Source organism: Sturnus vulgaris, chromosome 5 (genome assembly GCF_052056855.1).
Source record: "Sturnus vulgaris isolate bStuVul1 chromosome 5, bStuVul1.hap1, whole genome shotgun sequence".
NCBI lineage: Eukaryota > Metazoa > Chordata > Aves > Passeriformes > Sturnidae > Sturnus > Sturnus vulgaris.
In genome coordinates, this window is record NC_142247.1 from 53213470 (window position 1) to 53238507 (window position 25038).

The following is a 25038-nucleotide window of genomic DNA, read 5'->3' on the forward strand; positions in this document are numbered from 1 at the left end:
TTAAAAATTATATTATTTTAATTATGTTGATTTTACTTGGCTTTGCCCTAAAAAATAACTCGGCTATCTAAAGTGTTGAAAATACTTTTCCTATCTTGCAATAGCTCACTTTCCATACATGTCCTCTAAAACTTTCCATTTCCATGCTTTCAAATGCCATTTTTAGACATTGATTTGAAGGATGACTTTAGTTAGAAGACATTTTTTGGAATAGCATGTTCCAAATATTTAAATAGCCAAGAATCCATCTCGCTATACTTTCAGCAAAAATTTTTTAACTATTTACACAAAAGTTTTCACAGTGTGACTAAATGGCAATGAAAGGAAAGAGCTAATGATGGCAAATGGAGTTTGCATCCAGCTGGCACACAGTCACCTGTGGTGTTCCCCAGGGCTCAGTGTGGGGCCAGTCCTGATTAATGTCTTTACCAATGTTCTGGATGAGGGGGTCGAGGGCACCCTCAATCCATTTGTAGACAACAAGCTAGGCAGGAGCATTGATCTGACAGAGGGAAGGAAGGCTCTGCAGAGGGATCTGGACAGGCTGGACTGATGAGCTAAGGCCAAGTGTATGAGGTTCAACAAGGAAAAGTGTTGAGTCCTGCCCTTTTATCACAACTCCAAGCAACTCCATTGGCTGGGAGCATGGTGGCTGGAAAACTGCCCAGTGGAAAAGGACCTGGGAATGCTGGTCGATGACTGAATATCTGCCAGTGTGTGCTCAGGTGGTCGATGACATCCTGGCCTGGACGAGAAATAGTGTGGGCAGCACATCTAGAGCAGGGCTTGTCCCCCTGTACTCAGCACAGCTCAAATCACACACCTCAAATGCTGTTCACTATTAAGCTGCACCTTGAATACAGTTTTGGGCCCCTCATTAAAGAAAGAGATTGAGGTGCTGGAGTATGCCCACAGAAGGGCAGTGAAGCTGATGAAGAGTTGAGAGATAAGGGAAGATGGCCTCAAGCTACACCAGAGGAGATTTCTGTTGGATAATAGGAAAAAATTCTTCACTTGAATGGGTAGTCAAGCATTGGAAGAGGCTGCCCAGTGGAGTGGTGGAGTCACCACACCTGGAGGCATTTAAAAGCCATGGAGATGTGGAACTTAGAGACACAGTTTAATGAACCTGGCAGTGTCACATTAATGGTTGGACTCAGTCTTAAAGGTCCTCACAACCTAAATGATTCTAGGATTCCAGAAACCTCCAACACCGCATTGCATTGAAATCAATGGACTACTGGCCTTTCACATTTGTTTCAACTACTCCCTTATTTTTTATTTAAATAATCCTTTTGGAGTTGTAAATCACCTTTTTAAAAATATGTTTAAGAAGGAAGGAAATAAATGTATAAAAAAGCAGATTCCTATCTGTGTGACTCTGCCATTCAACCTGTAATTTACTTCAAAACACCTTTTATCACTCTGAGGGAAATTCAGACTTAGCAGCCATTCCTATCTTAAGGCTCAGATGCCAGAAAGCACGTAAGTCAGCTGGAATGCTCATGTGCTACAATCCTCCAATTAGTTCAGTACTAAACTAAAATCCAGAATTTAATTAAGCTAAAATTCTGAATTTAATGGTAAAATCAATGGAAAGGTTCCACTGATGTTAAAATGCACTGGTCAGGCAGGTACTGGTTCTACAGTTCATGTTCTGTTGAGGGACTCTATTCAGTTTTCAGCTGTTTGCTGCCAAATATGTGCTTATTTCTCTTTGTAAATGCTACTTTTTTTTCCTAGGTAGTTTCATCTGTTAGAGCAAAAGGCTGGGTCAAAACCACATCTATAATAGAGGTTTCAAGAAGAACCTTGCAACCTTCTGTTGGATCTTTGAATTTACACCACCTTGTGTTTTTCCCTGCAACTATAATAAAACATAAACTTCTTTAATTATGGGGAGAATTTACTTCTTTAAATAATACAAACACCTCAAAAATAAAAAAATTTCAGACTGTTTGAAATATGTATTTCAAATTATGATATTTAAATTAGATACCCAAATTATAATAATTACAATCATTTCAACATCTTGGATACAATAATTACATGCTGGCAGTTCCACTATGACCATCTAGATGAGCTTCAAAATGTAAAGTTGTTCTTTTGCACAAATGTTTGCAGGGAAAAGCAGCTATATCTGGAAAGCTATATATATTCTGTTCTCTAAGAATCCAGGGTTTGAGGGAGTTTCTGCCTTATGAGCTTAAGACAAGAAAAATAAATTTAATGCAGTGCTATAGTATTAATCTTCTAATTAAAGGGTGACAAAGAATTAACAGAATTTGCCCAACACGCATATTACACTATAGACAGAATGTTCCAAGCAATGCAGGAATACACTGAAAAATAATCATTGCTCTAAAAACTAAGATTTTACAAAGCTCTTTAACATTTTATTTTAATGAGGTTACAAAACTTGAAATGCAGTTAAATTAATTGATTGAGATAAAAATGTTTTATCCTTAGAAGTTTATTTTGATCTGTGTAATACAATTAGGGTATTGATGAAAAGGTATATTTCTTTAAAACCTAGGAATTTACTTCACTTCTTTAACTTCGAAGAACTATGGTTTTTGTAGGAATTTGCATTAGCCTGATTGTTACTTCTATGCAAAAATGATGACATCACAGGAATCTGAGCAAAGTAGTTTTTTGCCCGAATATGCTTTTGTTCCATTTTGGAAATAAATGGAGCTTCATAAGTCTGAAAAGAAAAATAAATTCAAATCCCATAAATACAATTAAAATATCTAAAAATCTGTGTTGCTTCATATTTTAGATATTATAAACATTTGGACATATTTTAGACATTATAAACAGTGACCTTTAATAAACTAAGGCAGATCATTTATTTATATATATATGTAATGAAATATTTTGTAGTTCTACAGTACTATCTTATAGCCCAGTAGTGAAAATTTCTCCTTGTAAAATATTAGTCATGTTTTAAAACCAGAGTATCTTTTTTTATCCATTCATGATAAAACTTATTTATTTCTTAATTTCAGGTGAGAACATTTGTACTTACACCTGAAATTTAAATAAGGCAATGCTTAGATAGCAACATTTGCCAGGTGAAGACTGCAGGGCATTCCTTTATAAGAATCAGAGTCGTCATTTTCAACTAATCATGACAGCAAGTATTTTGCAACATTTCAGTCAGCACTTGCATGCAGTGATGACATTTTCCCAAATTCCTAGTTATTAGTAATAGTTTGGATGATGGAATAAATAACCAGAATATTTAATTGAAAAAACTCTTTGCTATTGCTGTAGTCATCACTGTGAATAATTACTATTAAATAAAATCACTATGAATAATTACTATTAAATAAATGGCTTAAGAGGCCTTTTCTGTTTCAGTGAATGAAAAACAATGATTCAACCTACAGCATTTCATCTTTGCCTCATTTTTGTCATTTCACACTCTTTTCATTTTCTTTTGAAGACGAAGAAACTTGAGTCCTCACTACAACTGATTCACTTCTATATTTGTTGCAAGAGCTAAAGGAAATACATCACGGTTTTTAGGTAGGCTTGTGCAGCTTACCTGCTCTGACCAACTCCCCAGTCCACTGAAGCCCTGGACCTAGTCAAGTTAATGGCATTTTTTTCCTATGACATCCAGACTCATGGCATCAAACCAGAGAAGTGCCAATCAGGATCTTTGCCTGCTGTAATGCTGGTAACAGAAATTTATGGATGCTGAGGAGCATCCCTAGTTTCAGATTGTCTGAATAGCCTTCTTGACTCACAGTGAGAGAGAGGAGTCGATGAGGGAATTTCCAGCTTGAAACCCATTTTACCGACTAAAGCTAAAGCTCACATAAACGTGTCTGCTTGAAGACACAAGCTGGGCACTCACACACAAAATATAATGGATGTCAAAATTATTTTTGCCTTTAGAATTCCCTGATATATTTCATCCATAAAACGAAACTTTAAAGAGAGCAATTAATTTGCTCTGTTTAGTTTGCTCTTAAGACTTCCAAAAAGAAGAGCAATATGTAACAGCTGAAGCTGCATTCCTGATGCACCTATATTGTGTTAAAAACTGAATTAAGAACACACTGAACAAAAGAACACTAGGCAACAACCACTGCAGATCACTACTTACTGAAAGGCTCACTGAAAGGCTTAATAGGCCATTATTAAGTGGTGGACAAACACAGTTCACAGAATTCTCCTGTGCCTTACAAAACTAAATACGCTTAATGTATGATGATCAGTGGAGAGATATGTCATAGACTGGCATATCTAGATATGGAATTTGAGAGGATTGGTGTAAAAAACCAGTTTTGATGATGAGTTTAACACAGTCCTAAGTGGTATTAATTCAGAAGAGAAATTATACTTCTATTGCTTAAATGCAAACTGTAAGGTTACATTGTAAGGGATACTTAGCTGATATCTATGTAAGAAAGTAGTGACAAATTTTATGACAAATGGGTAAGTTATAGACAATGAACCATTCTTCTATTTGATGAGAAATTTAGAAGACCAGAGCATGTGCAAGAGCACAGGCACACAAATGTCACAGTATTTATGTTTAGTCTTTAGTATGCTTTTCATCCAGGCTAGCTCTTGTCTCATCTGACCTGAAGGAAGAGCATAAACACGGCAGTGTTCTCAGCAGGCAGCATGGATGAGGCCACTCAGCTTCTTGCATTTCAGGAGGGAGAATCAGGGCAAGACAGAGTTCAGGTACATGGAATGGGCTGTACATGCTAGATGCCTTCTGGATTAGAGTACTTTTTGTTCAATAGTACAGATGCAATCATTTAAATACTCACAATGAGCCAATTTAAACATGGATAAGTGTAATGACTAAATTTGGCCTAACATAATTAGTCACAGGATTCTATTAAAACATAACATAAATAATGTAAAAAATAAATTCCACTGAAATTTACCTTCTCAAGGTTACACAGCTTGAGATGTGCATCTGCCTCTTCTTTAGTGAGGAGAATAGTGTTCCATGGAGACCACTCATGCTGCTTATCCCACCTAACCATAACCAAATCATACAGGTCACTGGAGGCACTGAGAGCTGACTGGCAGTTCCATATGTTTTCAATAAGGTACTGCATATCTGCAAGCTGAAATGAAAAACAGGGTTAAAAAGGAAGAAGCACGTTTCATTCTACAGGTCTTGCACTCATGTAAAAATCCAAATAAAGCTTTGGGTAAAAAAAATAAATTTCTATGCATGTCACAGGATCACTTGGTTAAAGAGCATCTTGATATACATATATACTTTTTGCATACTTGTTGCAACATCTGACCTGTTATAACATTCTTTGACCTGTCAGCTAGACTTCTTTCAGTGTATAGCTTGCAAACCACCTTTAGAAGTACACCTATACTTCAAGAGCTTAAGTTTCTTTATGGTGTGGAACATCACATATCACAGGAAGAAGCTGTAGCTTTTACCCCATTTCTCAACCTATCAACAACATACACAAAATGAAAGACACATAGTCAAAGCCACTGCTTACTGTGAGTAACAATGCTCTTTCCAACAGTACCTGAACTAAGAAAACAATTTTACTATCATCCTGATAATCAACTTCAGACTTTCTGAGATCTTCTAGTATAAGTCTGTACTTCAAATATGCTTCTCGTTGCCGAGCCTCATTATCAAGCCGGTAACACGAGCGACATCTGCCAATGGTGCGGGAATTTGCAGGAATGGGAAACTCAGTAGATGCTAAGTAATTTTCACAGCTATGACAGAAGTAAACTCTTTTATAAAGTTTTAAGGGATCTTGTGGAACCTAAAAATAAAAAAAAGTTAGTTTACTACAGGGTATCGTTGTATTACTTGTATGCCACTCTAACAGTCAGGATATGTTTTGCATATCTTCATGCATGTAAAAGGTAGAAGTATTTATTTTAAAATACCCAATAAAGTGTTGTGATTTTTTTTTGATAGGATACCAAGAGTAACTGTATTTTCTTACTGCATTTGCTAAAATCAGTTATATAAATCAGTCAATTCATTTTTAAGCTATATAAAGATCCTAAACATTATGTTCCAGTGCTCTTCCTGCTGCTTTTATGTATGCAGATTGTCAGTTATTCTGGAAAGATGACAACAACGAGAAAACAGAAACTAAATTTGATTTGATTTTCATGTAGAATCTGCCCTTTATGAAGAAGATAAACCTTGAGATTATGGGCATATTGATATTTTGGCATAAGAATACAAAATCATCAGACCCAACATGTCCAGAAACAACACAGGGGAAGAGAATGGACTAGACTTGATAGTGACCTCCTCATCTCCATATTCCTTCATGGGCTCTGGAAAAAATGTAATGCAGTCTGTGCAGAGGGACCAAGTCTATAATGGATAGTTTGAGTAGATTATCAGACTACGCAGTCTCTGCTATGGTACATCTGCTAATAAACCTAGTGCAAAATTAACTGTTAGTTGGTTCTAAATCTAACATCTACATCTAAATCTGACAGATTCTCTACTCCTGAGATAACTGTACCACTGCATGAGGAATACTTTTCTGATAGATGCAAAACAGACATTGCTACTTAGAGCAGCAACATATGATAGTCAATCATATTTTTATTTGTAATCTGTAGTCAGAAAAGAAAAACACACAAAACTAACTGTATCTTCTTCACACACAGCAGCAACTGATTCTACAACAGAAGGCCAGAGCAGTTTTTGCTTAGGTGCAAGCTCACTAGATATGGGCAATGTTCTTCCTTTCTGGACGCATGGCATGCTGCCTCTTGGCCAGTACAAAAAACACTGCTCCCTCTCTCAGTATATTGGTACCACTTTGCTATTACATTTTACTGGTACCATCCCATAAGATCTACCATTTAAAACTTTCAGATTTTTTATTTCAGACACAAGAGTTCCTGGGGTCTCTCAGTGCTGCCAGCCACTTGTCAGGTACTCATAACCATGTCGATGCCCCATGCTTCCTAATAGGACTATATAAATGTATTTGTGTGAAGCCTATGTACTTGCTACATTTCACTCTCTGAGGAACTCCTCCACCAATTCTACAGCAAAATGTAAAACAAAAAAGCTTTCAATGTTTTCCATCCCCCTTCTCTTTAATTCAATGGCCACTATCTCAGGCTGCAAAATAAGAATAATACCTTAAGTAATCCAGCAGCTTCAGAGTTAAACTCTGGAATTTTGATATACTGAAGAAATAATGTAGAAATTCTCTTCCTCAGTCCTTCCAAGTTGCATTCTTTCACCTCTCTTGATATAAGATCAATTTCCCTGTCAATTAATGCCACTAATTCCTGTGTTAGTTTACATTCATGTTCCTGAAAAGAAAGAAAAAAAAAAAAGAGAGAGAGAGAAAAAGGGAAATAAACTGCACAACAATAAAGAATCATTCAACAAGACATGAAAGCAAACTATGGATTCTATGCCTATTACCATTCATACCTCTGTGTGTTCATATAAGAACATGTTCACAGAAAAACTCATTAGTATCTCGGGGAACGATCTCCAATGAAACAACTGTAGAATTACAAAAGTGGGAATGCTTACAGATTCTGTTTTAAAGGGCCTGTATATGTATACCAAAGCTGTGAGGAACTGTAAGCCTGGAAGCACTAAAAGATGTTTAGCAGAGGGACTCAACAAGCAAAATTTAAGTTTTCAAAAGCCCAAAGAAATATTTCCCTAAGAAGCTTCCTTTGGTTATGAGACTGGAGGTGTAGCATGGATGGGTTTAAAAAAATACCACAAGAAAACCCAAAAAATCCACCACACAAAAGGCATAGGGGACTTTGACAGTGTGCCTGGAAATTAGCCACTTCAGTATTTCAAATGCTTGTCAGGAGATGTTCCAGAGAGAGAGACATAAGAGGTGAATGAGTAGAGTGATTTCTCAGGTAAAAGAGAGTGCTAATTTACAGAAATTCACTTGTTCACTACAGCAATATTGATTTGTATTACGATGGGCAAGAGTTCATAAACCAGAAGTGCTCTCAATGCCATAGTGACTTTAAATCAAATACTGGCACTACTAAAACAAACAGCAAAATGCTTGTTTGTTTTAATAAGACCAGGAAGCAGCATTCTATTCTAGGCTGATGTCAAGAGTACTATCCTGAAAGGACCTTGAAACTCATTCTTTTTGTACAAGAATAAATAAATAAAACCAATATGAAAGACCAAAAAAAAAATGCAACCAGCTTCTAATTAATTGGGAACACCAGCAGCAACAGTGGGGGCAGGGAGTTGAGGGGCGACGAGAAGAAGAAAAAAATCTTTATTTGCTATCCATAATACTGGTAATCCAAACCAATAGATAGATAAGGCTCTAAACAGATATTTCAAAGAACTGAGAAAAAGTAAATTGTAATCACCACATACATCCCTGCCATGGTTCTCATAAGATTGATATTAAGTAGTAAACTAAACTTTGTACTAAAATTGTATTATGTATTAATATAAAAAGAAGTCTAAAACCATAGGGTTAAAATTCTAACAGAACTCGAAGACAAATATGCACATGATAAAGTGAAATATTAATTTAGAGTGTATCTGGAATGTACATTACACTCACACACCAGGTAGTACATGAGGTTCTCTAGCTGCCAGCTCACCATCATGGCACTTGTCCGCCAGCAGCAGCATTGTTTATGTGTCAGCATAATTAAGTGACAGCATTTTTGGAAAGTACAGCTTCAAGCTAAACATAAATAGAAAACTAAACCTTACCTTCACTGTACATTTGACTGTTAACAGCACAGATATTCTCTCATCCTTTGGGATGTCCTTTGTGGTAATGCTACAGTAGATTTCAAGTAGTTCTTTGCCACGGAGAGTGCTCTGTGTATCCATTTCAGTGATTTTTCCATCAAATGCTTTCCACCTCCTAGGTTGTGCACACTTCAGAAACAATTTGTAGAACTCTGAGCTATTAAAATCTGACCACCAGCTGAACAATTGCATTATATTACATCCAGTTTCATCAGAGCAAACAGGGACTTAACATTAACGCCTGACTAATGCAAAAGGCTAATTCTATTGTCGATATTGATACAGAACCTCTTCCACCAAAGCAAACATTCAATTGCACACTTTATTTAAAGCTGCAGGTCATGACAATTTCGACTTACAGGATATTAAAAGCAAATAATATTCTCCTACAGGGACATGCTCTACTTCTTTAAAGTGAATTTACTGACAGTAGTGTTAGAATACATTTGCTCTGTATTTCACTTTGCAGTCATAAATCCCTTCAAACTATCAGTAAAAATCAATAGGTCTGTTGACTGGGCAAAGATGGCAAATTTAGGACCTTAAAGTCTACTGCAGTAAAAAATATCTCCAGGAATACATTCTATTTATATTAGTTGCAGAAGGAATACCTTGTTAGAGGTGGGAAATGTATGTGTTTACAGTTTATCAGACACTTCATCCAGCTTCTTGTTTGCTAACTTAACCACATGCCATATGCCTTATATGCATATCTCTTCGCACATCTTTAACTTTTATAGACAGTAAGAAGTTACATGATGTCACCTGCCCCATGAGGTCTGAAAAGTACAATCATTTTCTTCTTTCCAGAAGACTGGTTTTGGTTGCAAATCACACTCTTACATAAGGACATAGGTATCCAGTTCCAATAGAAAAAGAGTTTTCAAAAGCCTCTCCCCATCATTACTTAACTCCATTTCCTTTTCTTAATGGGGAGAGGTATTTGAAACCTCTTTCTGGGTTTTAATTATTCTCTTTCACTATATTTGGAACTTAAGTGTTCACTAACACTCACAAGCTTCACCTTGCAATCTCAGTGTGACCTAACAACATCAACACTTCATGTAGCATTTACATGCCTAGTAGTTTTCTGGACATGACCCCAGCATTGGCACAATTATTATTTTGATGAAATAGAATTGAATTGGTGATAAGGAATAAAAATACCAAGAATATTGGACAGCAAGAAGAGGTATGATTAGTTACCACCACAATCAAAACAGACTTTTCCTAACTTTTAAATAAAGTTAGGTAAAGAAAAGAAAGACAAAATAATTTTCAAAAGGATTTAACATCAAATGATCAACATTTAATTATATTATCAGTGGGGGTAGAACTCTAATTAAAGGAGATATTGTTAACCAGAGGTCACATTTCAGAGCCAAAACTAAGAAATGGAATAACAAAACCAGACATTAGCTAAAAAAAATAAATCAAAACAACCAACTCTTAATTACTTGGTGAAATCTTTGAATTTCTGCAAAACTAGAGCAAGGCAATTTTTTCTCTGTTCATAAGTAAGCTACTTATGTATCTTCATTTTGTTTCAATATCTCTGTACAATACCAGAAATTGTTTAAAAAAACGAAAAATGAAACAAACCCCCCCCCCCCCAAACAATTTGCAAACAATAAAATTCAGACCAACTTAGAAGGTCTATCATGCTGTCGAACCTTGGTATCTTAGACTGGGACAAACCAGTGTTTTCCATGTAGCAGTTAATTCATTATCTACATTTGATCGTCTTCAAGGAAATCACTTACAGTAACAGAGAAAGGTCATTTGCTTATGCTAGAAAGAATCAATGGCCAGAGTAGACCCTAGGAAATAGTAAAATTATATTCTTCTGATAATTTGCAAACCCATTATGTGCAAGCAATCTTCGTATCCCATTCTGCAAATGATCCTTAGTACAGACCAATTGTGTTACTATAATTAATTCTTCAAAAATGTATCTGTAACTTCTGTGTATTTTTCTTACTACCTTATCATAGCTGGATATTACATAAAAAAATTTTAAAATGTAAAAATAAAAATGCAGCATTTTACAGAAAAAAAGAAAGAATCTCAAGTTCTCTGATTCCAGGACTATTTTTCTGTACTCCAGACTGACATAAAAAGAACTGAGATCTTCTGCCAGCTTTCCCTTCTCTTTTGGTCTGATGGCAGTGCTGTGGAATTTACAATAATCCTGTTATCTGTATTACTTCAGAAAGCAAGGCTACTACAACTACACTCTGCTGCCAATGCATGAAAGCAGAAAAACCGCCTGAAGAGAGAAACACACCACCACAGACAGAGAGAAAAAGGTAAGTATGATAAAAAAAATCCATAGGATGTGTGCAGAAATAGCACAAAGCATGAAAGGTATGATCTGAGTGACAATTAATAATTAGACAAATTTCTTTAAGTAAATATGATTGCTGTATAAAAGCTTAATCAAATACTTCCTCTCCAAACAAATGCTGAAGAACGAGCTCAGCATAAAGAACCCCCTAGAACACAGTGCACACACAACCAGTAGCAGCCTTCATGCCACACATGCCTGTGGAGGTACATGCTTAAAGTAGCAAAGAAGGGAACAAAGGTTTCCATGGAGAAGCAAGTTTCATACCACATTGGCTATTACAGCTTGCAGTCTTCAGATGTGAAAGATGTTATTCCAGCTTTAACTGGCAATTGTCCAGATTGACATTACCAGCTCAAAGTTCAAGAAAAAAACTAAATAACCCCTAATCAAGCACTCAAAAATATATTTTATAATGTAATTTAAAGTGCTTAAATGGCACTGCTACAGTCATAGCAAACCATCCATCTAATTTTGAGATTTACAAAATTGTATTAATCTTTTTAAAAAATGCAGAAATTGTTACTTTTTCTTCCCTCTGAGTTAGATATATCTATGTCAACAGTTTAGAACAACATTAAAAATCCTACAGCTGACATCATAAAAAAACATTAAAAGTTGCACTAGTTCAGATGCTCAACAGATTTTAAAACTAAAAAGATTACAATCTCTTTCATGAAAAATGTAATTTATACATAGAAATAGGATTAAATATATTCTTAGTAACTCCTTCAGGAAACTGTTCACTGTTTGGAAATAAAAAATATCTGTTGTCTCTGATGTGTCTCCTGATTCTTCAAACATCAACTGTCACTGAGAGTTCTTGTGCTGAAGAACATTTTGTTTCTGATTCTAGATGTAAGAAAACTGTACAGCTTGTCAGAATATGTGCTGAATATATATATTATATATTTTTCTATAATATCTTATATATATATAATATTATATATATATAATATATGCCCCGTACAGGGCAGGACACTGAAAATCCATTCTTATGGGAAAAGTAATGACAGAGTCAGTTAAGAGAGAAATGTATTTGCTTTGACCGTTCCAGGCTTCTCTTTCTTAGAAGGTAACAGACTAGATTGTAAGTAGCAGAAGCAAACATTAAACATAGAAATGTTTCAAGGTGCTGAAAATACTCCTAATTATTTGGCTTTCTGTGGATTTTTCATTCTTGAAGCAATAAGAGAGAAAACCATCACACCACGGCAATAAATGTGGTAACAGTTCCAACAGCATTTCAGATAAGAAATTTGTTCATAATTAGAAATGTAATAATTTTATCAAATCATATTTAGAGTACGGTTCCCCTGCATCAGTAATGTAAAGAATGAAAAAAAGTCTATTTTGGATAAAACCACCATTTTACTTTTGATCACTAAATAGTCAAAATTTTAAAATAATAATAAAAAACTTGGATAGCTAAAAATCATTTTTGTTGCAGTATTTCTTTTCATAATCATGTCAAATACTTTGAAAACAGCTATAAAATTTATTACTTTTTTCCAATCACTGGATGTCTACCTAAAAGGACAAAGATTTTTGTACTTTTCATTAAGATACCATTGAATTTAATGCCATTTTTAATCATCTTTGTGAATGCAAGAATTCTCATATTTTTTTATAAAGACTGAAGAACACTTACCTTAAATATCATCCCCAAGATTATACAAGAATGAAATCTCAAGTTAATATTCCAATGGAACTAAATCTAGTGATTTAATAACTGAGTTCAACATCAGATTCAAACTCTTCTTTATACAGGAAAACAGAAAAATTGCTTTTTTTAAAGACAGACATATGAGGACCAGAGGCCTATCCTCATTTGGGAAATTAATGACAAATTTACTTCCTGAAGGATAACATATTTATATTATTATAATTTATCATATTTATTGTTTATATTTTTATAGTTAACAGCCTTAATGATGCACTGATGAACCTCCAATCGGCCTGACAGCTATGAAATTCTCAGCTTGGCATAAGAAATTTACTGAATTGTATTGACATGAACAACCACATAATTTGGATATTTAAAACATTAGCATTCACATCATTAACTTAAAAACTACGAAACGTACTTTTTGTACTTTGCAGGTGTATTTTCTGTTCCTAAACTTTGGTATTCTTTATGATCAGCCTGTTTACTGACCTTACGCAGAAAGTGCATTATTGCTTTTTGTTGATTCTCCAAATTGGCATCTAGTTTGTGCATCCCAATGCAAGCAATGAGCTGTGTCTCTTCTTCCAGAAGTGCACAAAGTGCTGCCTTTCTTTCAGCTCCAGTAAGAGTTCTGTTAATTCGCTCAGTCTCCTCCTGCATCCATACTGCAGATACAAATATTTGGGGTATTTTTTACAAGATACTTTCCAGTAAAACTTCAGCTTTCATATTTAAGAAACAACATAATTGACTTTTCTTTCAATATTCACTAAAAGCCAGTTTCCATTCTAGGGAATTGATGGTTATGGCTATTTTCAATACATGCAAGATGGCTTAGAAATGAGTGTAAATTATACAGATGTTCTATGAGAGTATGTGTGTGTATATCAGTTTCAGACTGCCAATTTGTACTCCAAACTCAAGGATGAGTAGGAGAAAAAGAAGCTCTGTGTGAAAAAAAGAATTTAGCACCTGTGGAAATATATGATCGAATGGCTGCATCTTACTGTGGTACCACTAGTACTCAATGCTGAGAATAATACTGCTTCTCCTTGCATAAATGAGTAAAATCTAAAGAAGCTTGAAGTCCTCCAAAACAGAGTTAAAACTTGACTGACAGTCACATTTAGCACTCCAGGTCTTATACTGGATATTGCAGTGGTATCACCTTTTGCCATCCAAGGCAGATGAATATACATTAATAAATCAACAGTCATTGCTTTACTCTCCCTTTCCTCTTCTACAACATAATCCTCCAAGTGGGTGAAAGTGGCCACAGAAGAAGCTACAGGATGGTCATGACAGCAGCACATGGATCAGTACATGCCGTATAAGAATCTGACCCCCTGACACTTATGCTGCCGACATACAGACTACACGGCTTTAGAGAAATCTGCTCGTAAAATCAAACTGTTTACTGCCTTTGCATATCCTGCAAAAATTCCTGGCTTCTCTTAAGAGCCCGATCCAGTTCAAATACCTCTGGAGCTTTGTAGGGAATTTTATAAGATCCAAAACTTCAACATTCCTGAATAATACCTCGAAGTGTTGTTATCATCCCAGAACAGTTATGCAAAAGCACAACCCAGTGTAATAGAAAACCATCCAATATGTGATGCACTGAAAAAGTCTGTAACATCCTGGATCAGGCATCATTGGAGGCAGGAGGAGGGAAAGGAAAAAGGCTTGTTTTCTGCCTGTGGCTTCTTACCTACATTATCTTATATTTTCCATTTTTAAATATTTCAATTCATTTCCTTAAGGCTCGCCAAGCTGTAATATGACAGCTGACTGATAAATTCTGAGAACCCAAAGATATATATTTTAAATAAAGCCAATTCAGCAAACAACAGCATTATATAGAATTAATTTACATGAAGCTTTATAATGCCTGAAGGGGCTAGCAACTTCGAAGGTGGAGCTAATAAATACTGTAAGCAATTTTATACTTTCAGAAATGAAGAAGCTGTCACTCACCATGGATACTCACCTCTTGATTCCCCATTTAAATACAACCAAGTTAAAACACTCCTCTTAGATTATCTGTTCTATAGGCAGAGATTTTATTCATTATAATTTTTATTCCAGTGTTTATAAAGTAAAATAGTTCATACTTTTCAAATAAATAATAAATGCCTATGCAGACATTCTGAATATATAGATAGATCTCATTTGCACTACTTGTCATTTGTCAACAGGGAACTTTTGTACCACCAGGAATTGCTTGAACTGGCTGACCTTGTAATACTAACCCTGTTGTGATTGCTGCAATAACCTTCATAGATCCCTGGAGGACAATAGTCTCATTCTATTACTGACACAATGATTTAGCTTGTGTAAACTGTTGGCACTATAAGAATGCAAAATTGTTTCAGATGTAGGTAGGAAAAACCCCTCAACTTCTTAGAATCATTAAGCTCTATTAAAATGAAGAGCATGACTGCAAATCTCCATGTAGAGAAGCAACTAATCAGCACCAATTAACAAAAACAAAACAGTGAGATTGATACCAGACCATTATTTTTAACAAAATATTTTAAAAGTTTTAAATACTGGAATTTGTTCTATCCTGAAGTGGCACATGTCTTTTTCAGGTTGCCTAGATATGAAATTCCTGAACATGCTTGGCTGAAAGTTTTGTTATTTGCGAATCCAAAGTCATTAAATTAAGCAAGAGGCACTTGCATAATCATACATTTCAAATCTAAAAATATCATGAAGATCAGCACTCTTCCATAACTTTAACTGAACTTGGTTGTTTCTACTGCAAGTAAGACTTTTCACACTTGAAAAAAAAAAAAAAGAAAGAGGGGGATTACACATCTGACAGCACACACTCTGGAAGCACCTTCTCAAAGAAAATATTGCAGAAAATCAGATGCCAAATAGTAAGACTTCTCATAAGTGGCAAAGAAAAACGTACTATTTGAGTACCTTGGCTTTTGATTATTTAGTGAGATAAACCTTTAAAAGGTCTTGACACTTGGGAAGTGAAAAGCAAACTACAAAGAAAAAGAGGGGGGCTAGATAACCCCAAACAAACCACAAATCTCATTAAGATACCATTCCAACAACTGCGAAGTTCAAGACTAGCAATAATTTTTACATTTGTCATGAACTGTGATATTTATAAATAATTTATTAATTCAGACAAAGCAATTTGTTCAATGCCACACAAAGTATGACAGCATTAAAGGATTAGTGCATAAATTGGGAATTCTTGAATCGTGATCCTAAGCTCTATGAATAACACATGCCACCAAATTTATGCTCAGTTTACCACTGAAGAAAGAGCAGAGGTGGTTTAAGGTAGGGTAAGTGGCTTTGCAATGAAGGAGGCAATCCATAAGGTCAGTTCTGCTACAGGGACAACAATATCCAAACTATTAAAGAGCTAGACCATAAAGCACTGTAGCCTCGATAATGTAAGAGTTGTTACGAATCACAGCAAAAACCTCTGGCTTTAAAAGAGACATTGTAAAAAAACAAAGTATGTCTTGCTGTTTCATTACAAGTACCCAGCTTTTGACTGTTTTTATTTTTCCGAAGGACATACTCTAAGTTTTTTGTTCAATTTGCACCATTAGATTCTTGTAAGGTTTTATGTCAATTATCTGCAGTATTCACATAATTTTTTTTGAAAAGTTGAGAGGTGCTTGCCTGTATTAGACATCATCTACTCCAAAGAACAAGAAATGTATGATTTTCAGAATGTCATACAGATCTCCTAAGAGATTTTTAAAATTTTGACAACAGAGTTTCGTGAAACATGGAATGAACTAGAGAGGAGAAAAAGCCATCAGTAGAGGACAACTAAGACAAAAGGAATAACTTCTGTCATATGTTGTCGAATTCTTAACAAAAATTTAATCCATAATAAAAAAGTCTATAGCAAATGACTAATTATGGATCTTAATACTAATTTCTTCACAGAATTGTTCTCAGCATCTTAAATGTAGAGTGAAGGATAAAAGTAAGAGATCTGAATAAACCCTTTTTGTTCTTCTAGCTGACTTTACCTTTAGACATAAATAAATAATGTTAATAAAATTGCCAAATAGCACTATTCTACAAGCCAGTTATTTCTGACAAAGGTGTACTGGTTTTGGCTGTGATAGTGTTAATTTTTAGTCATAGTAGCTTCTAAGGTGCTGGATGTTGATAACAGTGATGCTGAGTTATTGCTGAACAGTGCTTACAGAGCATCAAGGCTTTCTTTCTGTTTCTAGTAATACATGAAAGTAAAATACTTATTTTCAAATGGAACAAATTCCACTGCAAAGCAGAAAAACATCATGGAAGTATCTATAAGAACATGTAAAAACCCTAAGTTTGTTTTAAACCAGCTGTACTATTTTGTTGCTTTAAGGATATCTCTTTAAGAAAACTTACATTCCAAGTCATGGTACAGTAGCTCAAAGTCTTCTTTTGTTTTAGGGTTCAGTTTTTTCTCATACTCCCTTCTCAATTTTTCTTCTTTCTCTCTTTTTTTCTGTAATTCTTCTTGTGCCTCCCGTGCCAGCCTTAACCTCTTTTGTTCCTTCAGATTTTGTACTAAATTTATAGCATGCCAACGACGGAAATATTTCTGTAATACTATTACCTATATGTGATACAATACCAAAGAATTGTGATTTTAAAGTAAAACAACATAGTATTTAGCATAATGTTTTTTTCTTAATTGCTCTTTTCTCCAGCTCCCTAACTACATTATCCAAGATTTTGCTTGTACTGCAACTAATTTAAATGTTACAAAATCAGTCATGCACTATTAGTTTAAGCACTAGTATGATTACTCAGTTAGGTAACTGCAAGAATTTAAACAATGAGTACAGTGGATAAATTAGGTTCAAATAATCAAATCAAAATATAAACTACATTTAAATATCCATTTTTGTTTTACAAATCTCCCTTTAAAAATGTCTTTTGCCATGTACTGTTTTTATTCTTTTCCTTAACTTACTACTAACTTACAGAGTGGAAATGTAGACATTTGCAAAATTTCTTTTAAATTTCTAGTTATGAAAATCAACACATAGACACAAAATCAACTACGTTGTATTTGTGAACAAATAATAAAAGTGAAATCACTAATGCTGTTATGACAGAAAAGAAAAAATAAAATTAAACCATTGAGCTTCCCAAGCTGTGGCTATTGAAGACTGGGGAAATGTCTACAATATGTTAAGGGAGCATACTGCACAAGCCTCACCTTCTGCTGGCTGTGTTAGCACTTGCACTACAAGCCCGTTAGTCAGATCAATACCATGAGATAGCTAGCATTGCTCAGCATCAAAAGCTATCAAAATCATACTAATACACTGTCTCTCGTAATATTCTAATCGAAAACTTATCTTTATTTAAATCTAAAACTTCTTTTGAATATATCTTCAAACATATGGATTTATACTGCACTGTGCAAATTCATTAACGTGAACCAACACCAAGTTGACATCTCTCTATTGTGCATTATTAATTCCTTATGGATGGATACACTACAGATTTCAGTGTCACTAAAGCCCACAGTAAAACATATTGGTAGTCCTGAAGAAACTACTCTCTACTTGGTTCCACTTCTACAAGATGCTTATTGCCATCAGCTAAAGCTGATTGATTTAAGAAGTTCTTACAAGAAAACTTCTACCCAGAAAATTTCAAAGATCTTGCCAACCATGTCAGTACAATTACCAATACAATTATTCTCTTTAGACACTTGGGGAATCAACTGTTTCTCCATGCAGTTGGATTCAGACTATCTATTTTCAGCAATCAAATTAATAACTAGAGCATTTACAAAGCAGTGCCTCACCTAACAGAATTTAGGGCATACTTGAGTTAGATGTGCAGGTCATGGAATATATAGTTTCAAAAAAGCAGTGTGGAATGCCTAAATGGCATCCTCTGCACAATGAATAGGCAAATCTGTAATCTGAATTGTCTTAATGAGGCAACTCAGTACACCAGGAAACCCCACAGACCCACTGCCTGTGTTTGAACAGCCCATTTCTACCTTAGTGTCGAAGCAGGGAGCATGAACAGAATCCAAAACGGATCAGTTTGCCCAAGGTAACCTCCTAAATCGGATAAAAAACCCAACCAAATGGGCATCACAAAACTCAAAAGCTGAATGCAGATCTCCTAAATCCTAACCCAATACTCTATCTATTTCAGGCCATACGTTAAGCATGTAGCTTACATTCTTCCAAAGAGATCATGAAAATGTTGTTAGAACAAGCTTGTTTTAATCCTTAATGCTCTACATGAAAACTTAACTGTTATTGTAAGATAGAAAACAACAAATTCATAATTCTTAATATGTAAGAGATTGCAAGGCATCAAATGTCACTAAAACCACAGAGCAAACACATGCTTCCTCCATAGATGAAAGATGACAAAAGATGAGCATAAGACATTTTATAGTTCTTTTGAATTCAGTCTTTGAACACTTTGAACATTCATTAAATATTCAGATAACCTTCACAATATGTTATTTTACAAATAGTTTCAAACAGATAAGGACTTACTGCTTCAAGTCTACGTTTATGGTATTCCTCTGCTGTAAAATACTTTCCAGGAGTTATTAGTTTGTCAGTCATGTTTGATACATAAAGGCCAATTTTAGTCATCTGTGTCGATGTTGTATTTCTTGTTTGTTGTTGCTTATTTTTTTCCACAATTGTCTGGGGAAGAAATACATATCAGATTAGAGGAAAATGCACAATTTTTTTTTTCTCATTACAGTAAGTGGCAAAATTAGCTATTTGCAATAAAAATAACAAGACTAATGATATTTATCCACTAAATACTTTCCTTTGCACATTAATCTCGGATTTACTTCCTCTTTCCTATCAGAAATAGTGTCAGCATTCTATTTCATTTGGCAAAAACAACATTCTGAAAAGACATTACAAAGCCTTTACCTGTGTTTCCCTACAAAATAACTGAATTCCTTTGTCAGGTCGTTTTTTTGACTTTGTTTGTGATCCTGCATTATGAAATTCCACTCCTGTTGACATGTTCCTAAATCCACCCAGAAAAGGTTTATTATAGGTAGGTCTTTCAATTTTTACATCTACTTCTTGAAATGAATGAGAATCTGTTAAAATGAAAGCTCCAAAATATAAATATTGTTTCTTTCAGTAACACACCTAGATTAGATCACAATTATATATGTATAGATAAACATGCAAAACCAGCATTTACCTCTTTGTACTCTGACAGTTATGACATCAGGCATGTGGTAATTCTGTTGAATTACTTTCCCAGAAAAACGTTTCTGATTCTCAGTCTGGACAGTTTCATTAAAAATAGGCCCAGTCTTCCTAAGTGTTTGACTATCCTCAATCATGCTTGCTAAAAATAAAACCAAAATAAATTCCTGACAAGTTTTTCAAAATAAATAACTTTCAAGTTTACACCAGGATGATTTTATTATAACGCTCCAACACAGCATAATCATAATTTTTTCCACTGGAAAGACAGTCTATTTGAAAGCTGAAATTGTATTATCATACAATTTTAAAGGTGACATCTAATGTAATACTGTCACCGTAGAAAGACATTCCTAGCCAGCTACTCAAAATGAGAGCAGATGAATGCAACCCAGCCAAGAGGAAAGTAGTGAGCAAGTCCATATGAGGAACTGTTATTCATTGTACTCAGGTGCTGAACAGGATACGCCCTGTTCCACTCTGAAGAACTAAGAAAATGTGATCCTATATTGGGAATAGGAACTGACCAAATGTTCAGAACAGTTGTAGGAAACAATGGAGCATTTAGGGGACTGCAGGAGAAAGACAAGGATAAAGAAGGGTGGCAGGTAAGTTACAAGGGAATTTAAGAAAGGTAAAATAGTAAGGTGATTTCTATAATATTGGCTAAACTGTTAATTTAAAAGCACATATAAAATATGCATACCTACTCATACACATTTCTGGAAATAAGGATCACTCTATAAAATGACATCTAGAAATGACTACTACAGTTTGAGATGAAGAATACATTCCTTTGGAGTATGTTTCATATGAGAATTTAAAAAGTTATGGCAGGACCAAATCCCAGCAAGCATAAACAGAATGAGGGTATGTGGGGGTGCAAGAAACTATAACCAAATTGAAGAAAAAAAGATCTCTTTAAACCATTGATGCCCAACATTTTAACAACTTCTTTACCTGTCTCTGTCCCATTTGCTGTATTCTTTGGTAGTACTGAATTTTGAGGAGACTGCTGGTCCCAGCTGTTCTCTGACTGTGCAGTGCCTGCAGGTTCTGGAAGTAGAGATTTCTCTGCTAGGTCCCCAGTCTTTCTGACTGCTTTTCCTTGTGAGGATGCAGGTGATTGCTCTGCACCTGACCCTTCTGATGTAACAACTTCAAAGCCATCTGATGCACCTTCCATTTCCTAAAGCATCAGTTGCATGCTTTTAACCTTTCTGCAAGAAAAATCACAGAATCTATTATAAAATGCGTACTGGCACATTTCTACTACCAGAATTATGGGTAACTTACTGTCCTGAAAAGCTTTTCCTGTATCTATTCCCAAAAGGCCTACTGGGAACAGCATGAGATCCTTGCTTCCACCAAACAGAAAGCACTTTGGGCTGGTGTTTAGCAAACATAATACTCGAAGGCAGGTAGCCGGCACAGTTCTTTTTACCTCTCGTTCTCTACCTATATAACAAGATGGTCCAAGGGGTCGTTACCCAGAGAGAGCACACCTTTACGGTTTTCCGAGTTGCCACCGAAATGCCACGGGCTGAAAGAATCCTAAACCCATAGTCCTCAACATAAAACCACAACCAAGCCCGCAGGACCCGGGACGCAGCTCCCGGCGGGAGCCCGGCGATGCCAAACCGCCCGGGCGGCCGCTGGCACGGAGCGTCCCGGGGCCGGGAGTGCGGCCGCGGCTCAGAGGGACCCCCGCAGCCTCCCGCCCCCGTACCGGCGGCACCTCCAGGCCCGGCGGCGCTCCGGGCGGGCGCTGCTCGCCCTGGCGACGGCGCGGTAGCCACGGCAACCGGGCCGGGCGCCCGGGGAGCACGAGCGTGCGCACTGGGAGTGGGGCCGGGCCGGGCCGGGCCGTGCAGGCTGGAAACGCAGCGGAGACGAGAAGGGTCAGGAAGAGAGGGAAAGAAAACCAGTGGGGAAGGGCGAGGACCTCCCTTGATTCCCTCCAGCCCACAGTGCCTGCACGAACCCGCGCTGGCGGCCTGGAGCGGCCCCAGGGCTGGCACACCCCCAGCGCCATGCCTACTCTGTGACCCTGAGCAGGGAGATGATGAGCTCTTAGCAGCCCGTGGCGGCACTAGTGCACGAAAACACCTTATATCCTTGTGCTGTAGATAGTAGCAGAAGTTGTACTAAACCCCCAGAGCTGTTGGATATCGAGAAAGGATCTTGTGTGTGAATGCTGGCAGCCTTCGTGCTACACACCGGCACTTCGGAGCTGTGTGGCACTGCCTACCCATGACATGGGTTGTGCCTAATAGTGCTGATCTCTCTGGAAAGTCCGTGATATGAGCACTGACGCTGTTAAGTGGAAATTAAAGACATGTAAATCAGAATGAAAACCATATGAAATTGAATTTCCTGGTGTTTGAAGTGGAATAAATTAGGACCTGTATGGAGGACACAGATGTGCATTTGTGAAAGGGAGAAGATGAGAGTATGCCTTTATCTGTGAAACTCAGTTTTAAAAGGCCATATATGAAATTTCAGCAGCAGTGGGCCATGAAAAAACCTCCTATCCCCTGGAGCACAATTACGGAGCTTATAGGAGAGCTGTTTTAAATCACATGACAAATACATCTTTAGAAGTAAAGAAAATAACAAGAGACTTCAGCAAATGGAAGAGAGCTCAGTTATTGGAAGAGTAGAAAGAACTCCAATAGTTGCTACATATTCCTCTCCCCCCCTTCCAGTATTTCATACCACTATCATTTATACTAGACTTTAGCTTGTTTTGGTTTTTTTTAAATTTATTTTATTTTGATTCCTCTCAGGTCAGCTCAATACTTATTACTTAAATCCCTTAATTTTCATTACTCATGTGACAGCATTAGCTCTCATTCAGTTTGTAATCCCTTAATATTTCTCATGTGAAAACTGTGTTTGTTAACTTTAGCAAAGTCCTCTTCTGGAATGCCATCTAGTGGTTTTACTTAGGAAAGGACCAGATTCTACCTTGGTCAAGACTGAAAAATCCTTCAAAACCAAACAATGAAACTAAGTATTTTTCACTTTTTTTAATTTTCAAAATCGAAAAATTTCTGTAATTATAGTAAAAAGAGTTGTGGGAAAAAAACCCAGTGCTAAAGAATGAAGGGAAAATAGTTTCTGGAGTGAATACCTTGGGAATACTGTTTTTCTGTTCTACTAACCTACCCCCCTGCAATATCATTGCATAAAATATAAATTTGTAATTCATCATTTATAATAATGATGTCACAAGTAAATTTATAAGCCTAAAAACTATGAAAAAACAGCTATGTCCAACTACGTTGTGTAATGTAAATAATGCATATATAAATGCTTATTAAACTGCAGATTTTTGTGATATAGTTATATTCCTGTCTTTAAACTTGCAGGAATGTTACTAATTGTCTTGAAAAAAAATCAGTAAAGGCAAACTTGCACAGTGCTCTTAGATCTAGTTTGGCTATTTTCATTGGGATTTGAAAGATTTAATCTCTAAATAAAAGCTTTCAAAAGAATCATAAAATATCCTGAGTTCCCAGATCACAGAATATTGAGTTGCAAGGGACCTGCAAGGCACGATCAAGTCCAACTCTTAAATTAATGGCTCATCCAGGGACTGAACAGGTGTGATTAACCCCATGCTTTAACCAACTGAGCTAATCTCAGCTAAACACCCTCTGGTTGAAAAACACTTCCTAATAGCACACCTAGACCCCTCGTGATACAGCTTCATGCTGTTCCCTTGGGTCCCATCACTGGTCACCAGAGATGAGTCCCTGCTCTTCCACTTCCCCTTGGGAGAACGCTGAAGACCACCACAATGAGGTCTCCTCTCAGTCTCCTATGCTCCAGACTGAACAGGCAACTCACCTCACCCACTCCTCACATGGCTGCCCCTCATCTTCCTTGCCCTCCTTTGGACATTGTCTAAAAGCTCTTATTTCTTGTGGCACCCAGAACTGCTCCCAGCACTTGAGGTGAGGCCGACCCAGCCCAGAGCAGAGTGGCACAATCCCCTCCCTTGCCCATCTGGCCATGCTGTGCCTGATGTACCTCAGGACAGAGCTGGCCCTCCTGGCTGCCAGGACACTGCTGACTCAGGTTCAACCTGCCACTCACCAGGACCCCCAGGTCCCTTTCTGTGGTGCTGCTTTCCAGTATCTCATTCCTCAATCTGTCTGTACATCCAGGGTTGTCCCATCCCAGGTGCAGAAACCAGCACTTGTCTCTCTTTAACTTCATATGGTGATAGTCTATCTCTGTAATCCATTAAGGTCTCTCTGCAAGGCCTCTCTGCCTTCGAGGGAGCCAAGAGCTCCTCCCAAAGTAGTGACATCAACAAATTTACTCAGTATCCCTTCTGTCCTGCATCTAAGTCGTTAATGAAGATACTGAAGAGCACTGGGCCTAAGATGGAGCCCTGTGGGACCCTGCTGGTGAACAGCAGCCAGCCTGACATGACCCCATTTACTGCAACACTTAACACTCAAGATGTCAATCAATATTACACCAATGCAAGTCTACACAAAGACTTTGTAAGATACCAATACTAAGGTTTGTGCCACAGGGGTTATGCTAAGTACAATAACCTACCTGTTAACAAGAAACCTGTTGCTGCCATCAATTTGAGTAGCAGTCGTCTTTCTCCCCCTCACTTCTCCAATCTTCCCAGTGAAAAGCAAGCCAGAAATAGTATTTAGTTTTGTGGGTAGCAAGGTCAGCCAGTTTAGGACAGGGATTCAGCTGAAACCTAAAAACCTGTTCCTTTTTGGAAGCATTAGATCTCTCATTGCAGTATCTGCATGGCCATTACGACCGTGTCAGGGGGTAGCAAAAATACACAACCAAAGGTGCGACAAGATCATCATACTTTTCTACAACTTGGATTTTGACTTCAAGTGGCCTGTAATGCCTGTATTTTCAACATACAAATACAGGTTATAAAAAAATAACTCAGCGTAAGGCACAAACACCCTGTTAATATAAAATATAAAAAAATTAAAGAAACAAAAGATTGTAGGAATGCTAGAAAGAATTTTCTTAAAACCATTTTTGCAAGAGACTG

The 25038-nt window shown here is 36.6% G+C and overlaps 1 protein-coding gene across 4 annotated transcripts; it reads right to left on the bottom strand.

Annotated features, from left to right (window-relative positions):
* Positions 1-1952: 1952 nt before the first annotated feature.
* Positions 1953-24932, bottom strand: IQUB (IQ motif and ubiquitin domain containing). Of its 4 annotated transcripts, none has more exons than XM_088165725.1 (12): positions 24567-24932; positions 20949-21208; positions 19981-20130; positions 19698-19873; positions 19302-19457; positions 17170-17380; positions 13267-13442; positions 8720-8890; positions 7135-7311; positions 5532-5780; positions 4917-5102; positions 1953-2707 (listed from the first exon to the last, which is right to left on the bottom strand). In XM_088165725.1, the coding sequence occupies exons 2-12, from the start codon at positions 21172-21174 to the stop codon at positions 2546-2548; spliced, it is 2040 nt and encodes a 679-aa protein (XP_088021851.1). In that variant the 5' UTR covers positions 21175-21208; positions 24567-24932; the 3' UTR covers positions 1953-2545. The 4 variants fall into 4 exon arrangements, with proteins under 4 accessions (XP_088021851.1, XP_088021850.1, XP_088021852.1 ...); XM_088165724.1 differs by lacking the exon at positions 24567-24932 and adding an exon at positions 21718-21795; XM_088165726.1 differs by lacking the exon at positions 24567-24932 and adding an exon at positions 21494-21511.
* Positions 24933-25038: the final 106 nt, after the last annotated feature.